Source organism: Dendroctonus ponderosae, unplaced genomic scaffold (assembly GCF_020466585.1).
Source record: "Dendroctonus ponderosae isolate FM_Combo_2020 unplaced genomic scaffold, Dpon_F_20191213v2 Dpon_F_20191213_1, whole genome shotgun sequence".
NCBI lineage: Eukaryota > Metazoa > Arthropoda > Insecta > Coleoptera > Curculionidae > Dendroctonus > Dendroctonus ponderosae.
This window is the reverse complement of record NW_026017110.1, coordinates 42,479,504-42,492,254: the sequence shown is the minus strand read 5'-3', so window position 1 is coordinate 42,492,254 and position 12,751 is coordinate 42,479,504. Positions and strand designations below refer to the sequence as shown.

At 40.1% G+C, this 12,751-nt stretch overlaps 3 protein-coding genes across 6 annotated transcripts; 2 read left to right on the top strand and 1 right to left on the bottom strand.

Annotated features, from left to right (window-relative positions):
- Positions 1-2,156: 2,156 nt before the first annotated feature.
- On the bottom strand, positions 2,157-4,189 carry LOC109538463 (CCR4-NOT transcription complex subunit 7). 4 transcript variants are annotated; one of them, XM_048669424.1, is made up of 8 exons: positions 4,053-4,189; positions 3,864-3,886; positions 3,651-3,812; positions 3,363-3,589; positions 3,139-3,302; positions 2,954-3,066; positions 2,752-2,892; positions 2,157-2,684 (listed from the first exon to the last, which is right to left on the bottom strand). In XM_048669424.1, exons 3-8 carry the CDS (start codon positions 3,756-3,758, stop codon positions 2,556-2,558), a joined length of 882 nt encoding a protein of 293 aa, XP_048525381.1. In that variant the 5' UTR covers positions 3,759-3,812; positions 3,864-3,886; positions 4,053-4,189; the 3' UTR covers positions 2,157-2,555. The 4 variants fall into 4 exon arrangements, with proteins under 4 accessions (XP_048525381.1, XP_048525379.1, XP_048525367.1 ...); XM_048669422.1 differs by having other exon boundaries at positions 3,864-4,189; XM_048669410.1 differs by having other exon boundaries at positions 3,651-3,886.
- A 1,754-nt stretch (positions 4,190-5,943) lies between these two features.
- LOC109532829 lies at positions 5,944-6,977 on the top strand (the record flags this gene model as incomplete). The annotated part of the gene is given in 4 exon segments (XM_048669432.1): positions 5,944-6,232; positions 6,292-6,480; positions 6,545-6,661; positions 6,715-6,977. Coding segments are annotated over 4 exon segments (588 nt in total). The 3' UTR covers positions 6,945-6,977.
- A 1,145-nt stretch (positions 6,978-8,122) lies between these two features.
- LOC125504511 (spectrin beta chain-like) lies at positions 8,123-9,862 on the top strand. The gene is given in 1 exon segment (XM_048666641.1): positions 8,123-9,862. A coding segment is annotated over 1 exon segment (1,716 nt). The 5' UTR covers positions 8,123-8,146.
- Positions 9,863-12,751: the final 2,889 nt, after the last annotated feature.

Below are 12,751 nucleotides of genomic sequence, written 5' to 3'. Positions count from 1 at the left end.
ACTATTATTGCTTTGAAGTAAGACTGGCCTATTGACACATAACGAGAGAAAGTAAGAGGGCAGACCGTTTATTTTCAGCTGCCGCCCTTGAGGTTGCACCTCAAACCAGCAAACGACTAGCAGCCGTGAATATGAATTCACTTTTGTTAATCGTTGGCTGGTTTCGTAGTTATTTTGATTAGGCATGAGTATTATCAATTGATTTTCTTCGGGCCGGGTTTTGGGGTTGTAGTCGAATTTTTCAGGTTGAGTTGAATACTCTCTTTTTATTAAACCGCGTCTGGGTAGAAACCAGCCCGAATATCTCGCGGAGGCGCACAACTCTGATCAAAAAAATCTATTTTTCAATAAAAATTCTCAACTAGTTTTGTATGGAAACAAATCAAAATGCGCTACCAAGTCCTTTCACGTTGCAATTGTACATAGTTTATTGGCAATTCGTCCCAAAACCCACTCCTAATTTTACCTAATGTATTCCTATTAAATTAGTTTAATTTGACCTAACGGCAATTATTTGGGGTTTTTGGTGAAATCTGTACGTTAATTTTAGTCAGTTACCATATATTATTGCGCTTAATTAATTATTATTATTATTATATAATGTATAATTAGTCACTGCCACTATTAAAAGATGACAATCTATTAATGGTTGTAGTGGGTGATTGAGTTTGTTTCAACCATTCTTCTAGTGTTTATGCGTATTATCAACTGCAAACTATCTACATATTTCTGCATAACTCATGTTAAACACTTCCAAATGTAACAATAAGAGTTTTAACGCGTGCCTGACCGGACAGTTTTTAGCCGTTTCACCGATCTCTTGACTACTTCTCAGTCTGTCCATACATCATTTTTCACTTCAGTCTCAAAAAATTCCCGTTTTTTGCTAAAAATTGAACGGAAGGCAGGCCTGCAACTTACCAACGTTAAAGGCTGCACGATAGAATTTTTAAGGCCCCCTCTGTAATACCACCATACTACTACTACATACTACAATATAGTTGTCTAGGTTTTTAGCAAACTAGATTTTTCGCTAGTTTTGGTTAAACAAACAATTATGCTTTTCAATTTGACAATAAACGTAATGATTTTATGATTGAAGCTTTTTATTTACCTCTCGCCCAAAAAGTCTTGAAGATCAAGAATTTTTTAACACATACGACATTCAAAATTTCGCTAGTAGCGAGCTACTACATCCATAATGAAATAAAGTAACGCTAAAGTCTTGCTCCTGATATTTGGTCCCTACCTCCTTATACATTCTGCAGAGCGATACGAACGAACTTACATTAGATTTTCCTAAATGCTCGTAGAATTTTGTACACATACAAATTTTTGAGCGAATGAAAATTTTGCCAATAGAGAGCTAAATCCACATTAAAATATCGTAACGGTAAGCTCCTGCTCCTGATATGTGCTCGCGACCTCCTTAAGCATTCTGCTCTCCTGATACAAATCGAAACTTTCATGTGCCACCAAAATTTGTGCAAAATAGATAGCCTCTGCATCGACAAAAAATAACGTAACGCTAAACGCTTGCTCCTGATATTTGCTCGCTATTTCCTTAAGCACTCTGCTCTCCTGATACAAATCGCCACTTTCATATGGCACTAAAATTTGGCCAATAGAGAGCATCTGCTTCGACAAAAAATAACGTAACGCTTAACCCTTGCTCCCGATATTTGCTCGCTGCCTGCTTAAGCATTATGCTCTCCTGAAACAAATCGAAACTTTCATGTTCCAACAGAGAGCATCTATCTACATCGACTACATCGAATGCTGGTAGCATTTTGTAAACATACATATTTTTGAGCGAATGAAAATTTCGCCAATAGGGAGGTACTAAATCCACATTAAAATAACGTAACGGTAAACTCCTGCTCCTCTTATTTACCCGCTTCCTCCATGGTTATTCTGCGGCCCTGGTATGAAGTCTCATCAGTTTTCCAAAGAGTGAACATTTCTTTTACGAATATATTCTTGAGAATGAAAATTTTGTCAATAGAATAGGCGTCTACTAAATTCACAATAAAATAACGTAACGCCAAACTCATATATCAAATATTTACTTCATCAGTTTTCCAAACTGCTGTTAGTCAGCTACTTGATAAAAACAGTTTGTGAAGGGAAATAGGAAAAAACCAATACGCATCCCATTAAAGTAACATTTTATTACAATTAGATACTAGCAAGATATAAAAATGAAAAGTATAAACGACCTCGAGAGTGAAAAAGAACGGAATTTTGAACCAATTAGTGCCGCAAAACTCTAACGCAATCTAAACTGTAATCACCAATTGAAAGCCGACGTCGTCGCAATAAATATCCAAAATACCGCTAAAAACAATAAAATGTTAATATTTACACTGTTTTATGGGGGCGCGATTCATGACTGGAAATTCAACCGCACGTGGCGAGATAATAGCGGAAAACACTCAAACTGCAAAGCGACTGGATTGAAACCGAATACTAAACGAAAACTGAAAAATCACTCTCTTGCAAGTTTTGTGAATCAAGCTGGCTGAATACGGTTTTCTAATTGGTTCTAAACATTTCTACGACGAGTTGGTGTTTTCCCCATTATCCTGCCCATAGCTGCTTGATCCGTTAAGGGCGAAGGACGTGCCTAAACCATACAAATGCCCGGAAAACTTCGAGTCATCGATTGTGTCTTCGAAGAACATCTGAATCCGGAAAAAATAAATATTTCAATGTAAAGAACCAGTGTTGTTTGGGAGTAGGAAAACGCACCTCCTTCATTTTGAAAAATGCCATTCCTGTTAGTAGCGAGTCGGATCCAGCTTGGTGCTGAGGACCCACCCTTTCCAACTCAAGCTGTTCAGCGACCTCCTGCAGCCCCCCTTTTAAGGTTTTGCAAGACTTCATCAGGTACTAAAAATACAACTGTGTTTTTGGACCCTTTCCTTCCATTGGACGAGAAATTCCGCGTTACCTTAACATCATATATTGTTGGAAAATACAGCCTCAGTAACTCGAAGAACTCGTTTTCGTCCTGCGGAAGGTTGTTGTCCGTTAGTAGTTTGATGAGATATCCGAAGTCGTACCCTGCAGCAAAATAAACCAACATCATTCCTCAATAAATTAGTGCGCTCGGCCAGAAGCTGCAAAAGTTCTTACCAGAATGAAAACTCAACCACTTAATGTTGTCCATGAGCACAATACCAGAAGACATCAGCAGCTCAGCAAACTCCAAAGGCTCTATTCCGTTGTCCTCGTGCTTCTTGAATTGTATTCCAGAGTTGGTGAGTAGGTCGATACTGTCTTGAGCATACATATCCTCTCTGGAAACGTCCTGGAATCAGAGCCCCAAAGCCCTCAAACCCTCCCACTGAGTTACTCACTGTAGGTTGAACTTAAAGTTGAATTGCCAGGTCGTGTAAGTGCCCCCCGGGGTTTTTCCGGTGTCGTCCAAAAAAGTCAAGCCCAGCTGAATGATCCTCAACAGGTCCACATTGCAACGCAACATTTGATACTGGTAGTCTGCAGAGCTTCGAAATTCCCCAATCGGTCGGGCCACGACGCCGGGAAACTCAGTGTCCATTGCAACGTAGTTGTATTTCTGCACAATCTACCCGAAGCACATCAACAACGTCAAACACAACCTGCCCTAGGGCTTCTACTGCTACTACCTGTCGAATAGTCCGAAATTCGTCTTCCAAATTGTGGGCCCAAACGTCCCTAATTCCACAGTCCTCATTGTTGGGGAGCTGCAGACTACTGTTGGTGGCCGAAGGCATTTCCGCACCGGTCCTGATCACTTTTGGGGCGTATTGTTGTTCTTCTAGTTAAATCTAAGAGCGGGTCTTGAAGGCATTGATTATGTTATTTCTGACGAGACTTGCCTCGAGGCTTTCTTTTAGGCGGGCTGCAAGCAAATCACTTGAACCAATTACGCGCTATTGGGGCTGTTCAGGTGCTCATTTAGAGCTGGTGTTTTGTCTAACTTTGAGGCCCCCCAAGTGTGCTCTGAACCTCTGAAGTCTTATGCATGGGAAACGAAAGCGCAATTGTTCTTTAATGTTGTTACTTACTTTCGTGCAGATTTTCCAATGAGAAACATTCAAGACGCTGGCCACAACAACAGAAACGAAAATTATTGGGAAAATAACAAAAGCGCACGCAAAATAGGCTAAATTGAAGAACGACAGTGACATCTCTGGTGACATTAGCGAGAGGGCTGGAGCGCAGCGTTGTCGGATGGGCCTTGGAAATTGGGCGGGATCGTTGCCACACCCTAATTTCTTTCTCTTAATTTATTTGTTTCATTCAATGTAAAACTTATTGTTATGGCTGACATGCAAACGATGAATATTGCAAAATATTTTTTTTTATTTCTAGCTGAAAAATGTTATAGAGAAAAACTGCACTAAAGGGAGCGAAAGAACCCTCTTTTCCAGCCTCAGGCATGTGAAGCCTCTGCCTTGAATAATTTAAGGGAAATTGAATTTCGAAACGCTTCTTGCAGATTTGCTCTCAAAGAATGGCGAGCGTCAACTTTGAAACAGCACTAACAATCGAACTATCCTACGAAAGTGCCTCTTTTAGGGTTTAAAGAAAACACTTTTATACTCATACGGACTAACTTTGAACATCCGAACATCAGTTTTATAAACATTCGAACTAACTTTGAAGCTTCTAAGCTTTAAAGAAATCAGTTTTATAAACATCGGGACTGACTTTGAGACTTCTGCTCTTAAAGGTTTTAGCAAAATTAAGTTTTGAAACGTTCGTTGCAGATTTGCACTCTTAGAATGAGGCTCAATTTTCAAAAACTGGCCAAGAATCGAATTTTAGTCCTACGAAAGTGCCACTTCTAGACTTTGAAGAAATCTGTTTTATAAACATCCGAACTAACTTTAAAGCTTCTGTCTCCAAGAATCTCTCAAAAATTGAATTTTGAAACGTTTTCTGCGAATTTGCGCTCTAAGAATGGGTCCAATTTAAAAAAATTGCTAATAATCGAATTTTAGTCGTACGAAAGTGCCGCACCTAGACTTTGAAAAAATCAATTTTATAAACATCCGGACTAACTTTGAAGCTTCTGCTCTTAAAGATTTCAGCAAAATTGAGTTTTGAAACGTCCGCTGCAGATTTGCACTCTTAGAATGAGGGTCAATTTATAAAAACTAGATAAAAATCGAATTTTAGTCCTACGAAAGTGCCACTTTTGTAGGCTTTGAAGAAACCAGTTTTATAAACATCCGGACTAACTTTGAAGCTTCTGCTCTTAAAGATTTCAGCAAAAGTGAGTTTTGAAACGTTTTCTGCGAATTTGCTCTCTAGGAATGGAGTTCAATTTAAAAAATTGCTAAAAATCGTATTTTAGTCGTACGAAAGTACCGCTTCTAAGCTTTTAAGAAATCAGTTTCGTACATATCCAGACTAACTTTGAGGCTTCTGCTCTTAAAGGTTTCAGCAAAATTGAGTCTTGGAACGCTTGCTGCAAATTTGCTCTCTCAGAATATGAGTTCAATTTTGAAAACTTTGACGCTTCTGCTTTTAATGAACTCGGAAACATTTGCTTCAGATACATATAGTGTTAAAATAATAAGGGTCATCTTTCAAAGAGCGCCAAGATTCGAACTGTAGTCATACGAAAGTGCTACTTCTAGCCCTTGAAGAAATGACCTTTGTGCACGTTGATTTTAGTAGTTTTAGAAAAACTGATTTTCGAAACATTAGCTGCATACTCATTGTTTATGAGGAAAACAAAGGTCATCTGAAAAAATTCGCCAAAAAATCGAACTTTCCACATGCAACAGTGAGTCTGTCAACTCAGAACAGTCCTCTGAGATCTGGAAGTAGACACCTATGTGTACATCCACACAACGTTTCAGCAGTTCATCTTTAACTGTCAAGAGAAAAATTGGTTTTCCGAATTTGCGAAAAACCCAAAAAAATTTACACATTCGCTAATCGCCCGACAATCGGGGAAATTCCAGGACGAAATTGCAATCGCTTCAAATAACAAAACAGTGATTTTTCAGCTCTTGAGGATTAACTTGTCACCTTCCAATTCACGATAACTGATTACTTGCCTCAGATAAGTCCGCGATTCGATAAGATAATGCCTGATTCCTTTGCAGTCCACTCATTGTTTGAACCGAACTAAATGAGCAAAGCGTCTCAAGGCATGATCTCATCACCAACAACCACATAATGTTGGACAAAGTGTTCTGGGTTCTACTGGTCGGGTTGCTGCCCTTTTGCAGTGCGTATTCCCCACAAGTGGACATCCCAGTTAAGACTGCCAGGTTCCTTCATTTCCAGGCGAATTTTTGGCGGATACGGACATCGAGTATCCCACACTGAATCCAAACTCCAGCTACTGCTTCGAGTATACCTGGTACGGGCCTGAGTATGACAACAACAGCAGAACCAATGATACCTGCGATGACTTCAAAGATAACACCAGGGCTGGAGACTCGATTCCTTGCGCCCCTCCCTTGGTGATTTCAGGTAAAGTTGCTTCTCTCGTTCACTTGTTGATGTTAAGCCAGTTGATTCTTGTGGCGTATTCTAGAAGATGGAACGCTGCCGAATGTGGGATGGCTTTGGAACAACCATCGGGCCAGTGTACTGTGCAGGAAGGCGGAAAATCAAGCCTGCGTGACTTACACGTTCTGGGAAAACGGACTCAGTAAGCCATTGTCCAGCATGGTATATCCCGGTCAGTAACAGTCGCATTTCCAGTTCAGAACCAGACTCACATGTGCGCCAGAGTGAGAACCAAACAAGCCGCTGCCATTCCTCTGGATTGCTTCCGACAGAAAAACGACGGCTACGAAATTGAGCTTTGCGTCTGCAAAGGCGGCATAGGCCTCAGCCAGATGCCCTGCAACAGCCCCGCCGTCAGTTGCAGCCCCTTTGGGACTACCACAGTCCTCGTTTTTATTGGCTTCCTCATCAGCTGGCTCCAATAGCCCCAACCGCATGAATAAACTGTTTTTATCATACATATCTCTTTTTTCTTCCTAGTTCGGCAAGTAGCTTGGGCACAGGAAAAAGTTCCAGAGGGATGATTTCGGGCCTGGGCACAGCTACCGCCTACGCGATCGTTGCGGCCCGAGCCATGCAGCACATTTCACAGAACACCCACACCGATTATTATTTGTTTTTGGATAAGCGGATTTCGGCGATCGCTTGACTGATTAGATTATAACCGATCGTAATCGGTTTCACGCCGTTCACATTACCATCAGCAAAGAGGGCACTTTGTGCGATCAGTCACACCAGATTTATTCGATTCTTTCTGCTGTTTCTTGTTTTGAAAGCAAACAGGCTGTTGTGAAGCCTGTGTGAAGAAATTTTTTGAATATCGTTTATTTCGTTATGTTTCGGAGAGACAACAGCGCCATCATCAGATTTTAAAATTTATTCAAGCTACAAACACCAATTACCAATTAAAATATGTTGTACAAAAACTGTAATTTATAAAGTGTTAAAATATTCATTAGTTCTTGAGGAAAAGGAAACTTTCCTTTCGGGAGAGCAAAACATTTAAAAAACTTACCTCATAATTGGTAAACATTATATTCATTTAGGTCTTTGCTGTCTTGAAACCTTCATTTTGTTTGAATTATTTTCTACATTTTGTAATGTTTTGTCGAATTGAAAATGTAGAAAATAATTCAAACAAAATGAAGGTTTCAAGACAGCAAAGACCTAAATGAATATAATGTTTACCAATTATGAGGTAARTTTTTTAAATGTTTTGCTCTTTGTCTCGCCGAAAGGTAACGAAATAAACGATAYACAAAAAAAATGTGTGTTTCATACTGTGACTGGAGCCCAGGAAAGAAAATAATATAATAACAATTGCACGCAGTCAGGAAAATAAATGTGTCAGTATAAATAATCAGGTCTGTGAAAAATCTGGTTTTATATGTAAGGCATCTTATGAGGCTGGATCACGCGAATCTAAAGCAATTTTTCAAAAGTACGCCTACAATTGGATTCAGGGCACACGACAATATGGAGACCTGGAACTTTAAAACGTTTTCACGCCCTCTGTTTCAAGAGAAATGCATTTTTCAAATTTTATCTGTAGATGATATTGTAACGGAAATGGCCTGGGGTACTCACGTTTGGAATGGGGGGATCGAAATTCATGGTATTTCAGTAAATGGGAGCCCCATTTACTGAAAGCCCGCGAAGTACTGATTCCCAGACCTGCGACGACATGGACTTATGGATGAACGAAATCGAGAAACAATTCGAAAGCGATGGCACGGGGTCGGATTTGGCCTCTGCGAATATTTTGATGCAAAAGCGGCAAATGATCAAAACGCAAATGGCCGTCAAGGCGCGCCAAGTCGATGAGCTGGAGAAGCAAACTAAACATCTGGACACAGCCGCACCCGACAAGGACATCAACGAAATCAAGGTGAAAAAGAGTAAACTTGAGGAGCGCTTCCAGCTCATCAAGCAGCCCCTCATCGGAAGACAGCGACTGCTGGAAAAGAAGAAGGAAGCCCTCCAGTTCCGACGGAATGTCGAGGACGAGCTTCTATGGATAGCCGAAAAAATGTCCCTGGCAACTTCCACGAAATACGGCAACAACCTGTCCCAGGTTAACACGTTGCAGAAGAAGAACCAGTCGCATCAAACTGAAGTGGAGAACCACGAGCCGCGCGTTAACACCGTGTGCAACAACGGGCAGAAGTTGATCGATGAGGCCCACGAAGATGCGGCAGAGTTCAGCCGGCTGATCAACGAGCTGCACAAGGCGTGGCAAGAGTTGAAGAAGGCCATCGATAACAGACGAGTCAACTTGTTGAGGAACGAGCGGACGCAGCAGTATCTGTTCGATGCTAATGAGGCCGAGAGCTGGATGAGCGAGCAGGAGCTCTACATGATGGTGGAAGATCGGGGCAAAGATGAGACCAGCGTCAGGAACTTCATGAAGAAGCACGAAAATCTGGAAGCGGCCGTTGAAGCTTATGCGGACACCATCAGAGGACTGGGTGAAACTGAAAAGGCCCTGTCGGCTGCAGGACATCCTTTGGCCGAGCAGGTCGCTGTTAAACAGTCGCAACTGGACAAGCTATATGCCGGACTGAAGAATTTGGCGCAAGAACGACGCGCTAAGCTGGATGAGGCCTTGCAGCTCTTCCTGCTCAACAGAGACAATGGCGACTTGGAGCAGTGGATAACTGATCGCGAAGTGGTGGCCTCTTCTCATGAACTAGGCCAGGATTACGATCACGTTACTCTGCTATGGGAGCGCTTTAAGGAGTTCGCCCACGACACGGAAACCATTAAAAGTGAAAGAGTTGCGGGAGTCAACGACATTGCAGACTCCTTGATAGCTGCCGGCCATCCGGACTCGGCAACAATCGCCGAATGGAAGGACCGGCTGAACGAGGCCTGGCAGGACTTGTTGGAATTGATCGAAACCCGAACGCAAATGCTTGCGGCTTCCCGTGAATTACACAAGTTCTTCCACGACTGCATTTTGGAGAAGCAGGTTGCGATGTCGGACGAACCGGGCCGAGATGCTGGTTCTGTTTCAACGCTGCAGCGCAAACACCAAAACTTCATGCAAGACCTACAGACGCTTCAGAACTAAGTGCAACAGATCCAAGAGGAATCGGACAAGCTTCGACCCAGCTATGCGGGCGACGGAACTAAAGAGATCACAAATAGAGAACAAGAAGTGTCTGCGTGGGCCAGTTTGCAAATGGTTTGCGAACAGCGCAAAGGAAAACTGGCCGATACTGGCGATCTGTTCAAGTTCTTCAACCTGGTGAGGACGCTGATGCAATGGATGGACAACGTGGTGCGCCAAGAGAACAATGAGATTGATGAGCAATCAGAAGAGCCCTCAAGCAAAATTTAAAGTTGTCCACATTCACCGTTTGGCCAGATATAACCATGATCCAGGAATTACCTAATCGGGGCGATCAGGGTTTAGAAGGGGGGAGGGCAGTGCAACGGAAATGGCCTGGGGTACTCACGTTTGGAATGGGGGGATCGAAATTCATGGTATTCATGGAAACCGACGAGATGTATATGCTTATAATGAGCAAACTAAACAGAATGTACACTTGCATATGAGCTATGACCAAATTTAGAGTCTAAGACATAAATTCCATCACAGTTGAAATGTAAGCAAGCTTGCCATTTTTAGATATAAATTCAGTCACAAGATGAAATGAAAGTTACGTTACATAGGCGTTGTAATGTCGACATATTTTTTAGAATTGTTTTTTGGTGGTACCAAAATTTACTCGGGTAATACTTCGAACTCAGTAAAAAGTATCTGCTAAAAAAAATATTTTTAAACGTCAATTCATTTTTAAATAAAAATTAGATTTTAAAACATTTTTTCAAATAAAGCGTATATTTCATTTAATCAGATTTTACGTATATATTTTATCTAGCTTCTTATCAGTTCGTTTGTTCTTTAAGCAGGTACTTCTGACCCATGTTTTGTTTTTTATTTTAGAATATTTAATTTTTTCTAAGAGTTTTAGTTAAGAAATATTCTTTTAATAAACTAAATCATTATTTGTCATTACTATTTCTACCATCATCATCATTGCGCATATTTAAGGAAAAGTTTTAAAAGTAACATGTTCCTTTTGGAACCGCATTTTGAAACTTATTACCAACGTGCAACTGGAACGTTATAACCTTGTTACAGAAAAATAACCGTTTATCCCACCTCTACTGCCTAGGGCAGCCATTTTTGCAAAATCGCCAATTGGACACAATGTGGACTTCTAGAACTAAAACTACTGCGAATAAAAAAACACCTTCCTACTGGTCCAGACAATTATTGAAGCTTCTGAGGTCAGTCGTTTAAGAAAAATTGATTTTTCTAATATATCCTACATACGTGGATATAAAAAAAACGCCACCCATTTCGAAAAATTTTCAAAATTTCCGCAAGGTTTGCTAAGATTAAGACTTGCAGTCCTTCAAGAACCAACTTTTCTATATTTACAGGTAAAATTTAATCTCATCTAGACTCAGATAAATTTATTTTTTAACGACGGTTCCCCGACACGCAATGCAAAAAATGAACGTTTTCCGAAATTGGCAATTTTTCCACGCGAAGATAAACACTCTAGGATTTCAAACCAATCATCAGTTCTGAATATCCAAATAAAATTTGAACCCGTTGTCGGTTTTGGATTATGAGCAATCAATTTTTGAACAACGGCCTGCCTAAGGCAACAACCACATATGTGCAAAATCGTCAATTGGACGCAATGTGGACCTCTAGAACTAACACTACTGCGAATAAAAAACCACCTTCCTACAGGTCCAGACAATTACTGAAGCTTCTGCGGTCAGTCGCTTAAGAAAAATTGATTTTTCTAATATAACCTACATACGTAAATATAAAGGAAATAACGACATCTCTTTTGAAAATTGTTGGATATTTCCGCAATGGTTTGCTAAGATTAAAACTTGCAGTCCTTCAAGCACAAACTCTTCTACAAGGTGTTTGGTAAGTAGATGCATTCTTTGCAGGGTGATAGTGCAATTAATTTTGGACATATTTCGTTAATAGACCAGGTTCCGAAAACCATTAGTTTCCGATCTACACGGTGTTAAAGTTTTAATTAAAAAAATGTTATTTATTAATATTTCGAAAACCGCATGGACTATTATAATGAAATTTGACAGGCTTAGTCAACTAAGAACAATACACGTTTTGCTATAAAAATGTTGTTTCTATCTTTTCCCGTGGCGAGGCTACAGGCACGTCTGGGGATAATTTTAAATAAAAAAATGTTACGCCACTGAGTTTTCTAAAAGTAAATAATATTTTTCAAATTCCTGTTCAATTTGGAAGAGTTACAGTCTCTTGATTTTTTTTCTACGACGTCCCGTTTGCGAGTAAACAAATTAAAATCGATTTATTGCATAGCGTAATCGGGTTTTTATTAAAAAGTTGGCTCTGCACTAGTTTTTGTCACTGACTGACAAAAGTAATAATTGCTGTCATTTCGAGTGTCTGAGTAACTTTAGTTGTCACCTTCTTTTCATATAAGTTGAAAACTTTATTTGTTGAAATGGCTGAGTTTTCCAATGCTGAATACACAGATATTCTTTACATTTATAGACTTTCCGACTGAAATAGTGGCGGCTTCCAAATATCCGTGTCTTTGCAAACACCTATCGAAGGGTCAGTGAGTCAGGAAAAGTACAAGGTAGGAAAATTCACGTAGGAGCAAACTATAACGGAGTACCTTGATCAGCGTTTTCCTAATCGATGAATGGGTAGAGGACGCCCCATATATGGCCTGCTAGAAGCCCAGATCTAACTCCATTAGACTTTCACGTATGGGGTAGGATGAAAGAGTTGGTTTATGCCTAAGAAATACATGCAAGGAACGAATTAATACAGCGCATTACAGATGCCGCTATTACACTTAGACATACATTTTCGGCCAGGGTAACCCGTACAGAAATAAGAAGACAGGCACATGCATGCGTTAGAGAAAGGGGCTTCATTTATTTTTTTTTTCGTATTTTCGCAAGCTTGGTGCTCATTTCAATACTAAGAATAAGTAAAATTTTAATTAACAGGTAAATTAATCTAACAGGTAAAAACAAATAAAGAAACTCTAAGACTGATGTCAACTGCGGCTAGTAATAATTTTTGTAATAAAATTGATATAATCTAACAGCGCAATTTCTGCTGTCTTTATACTAAACCATACTTAACTACAACCCGATTAAGCTATGCAGTAAATCGATTTTAATTTGTTTA

What these genes read in the sequence shown, in the direction of transcription:
- LOC109538463 (XM_019905710.2), bottom strand. Translation starts at nt 3,758, where the DNA reads ATGCCTTCGGCCACCAACAGTAGTCTGCAGCTCCCCAACAATGAGGAC. An exon ending in AATTTCGGACTATTCGACAG is followed by an intron (nt 3,590 to 3,650) that starts GTAGTAGCAGTA and finishes TGCTTCGGGTAG; the next exon opens with ATTGTGCAGAAATACAACTA. An exon ending in GTGGTTGAGTTTTCATTCTG is followed by an intron (nt 3,067 to 3,138) that starts GTAAGAACTTTT and finishes ATTTTGCTGCAG; the next exon opens with GGTACGACTTCGGATATCTC.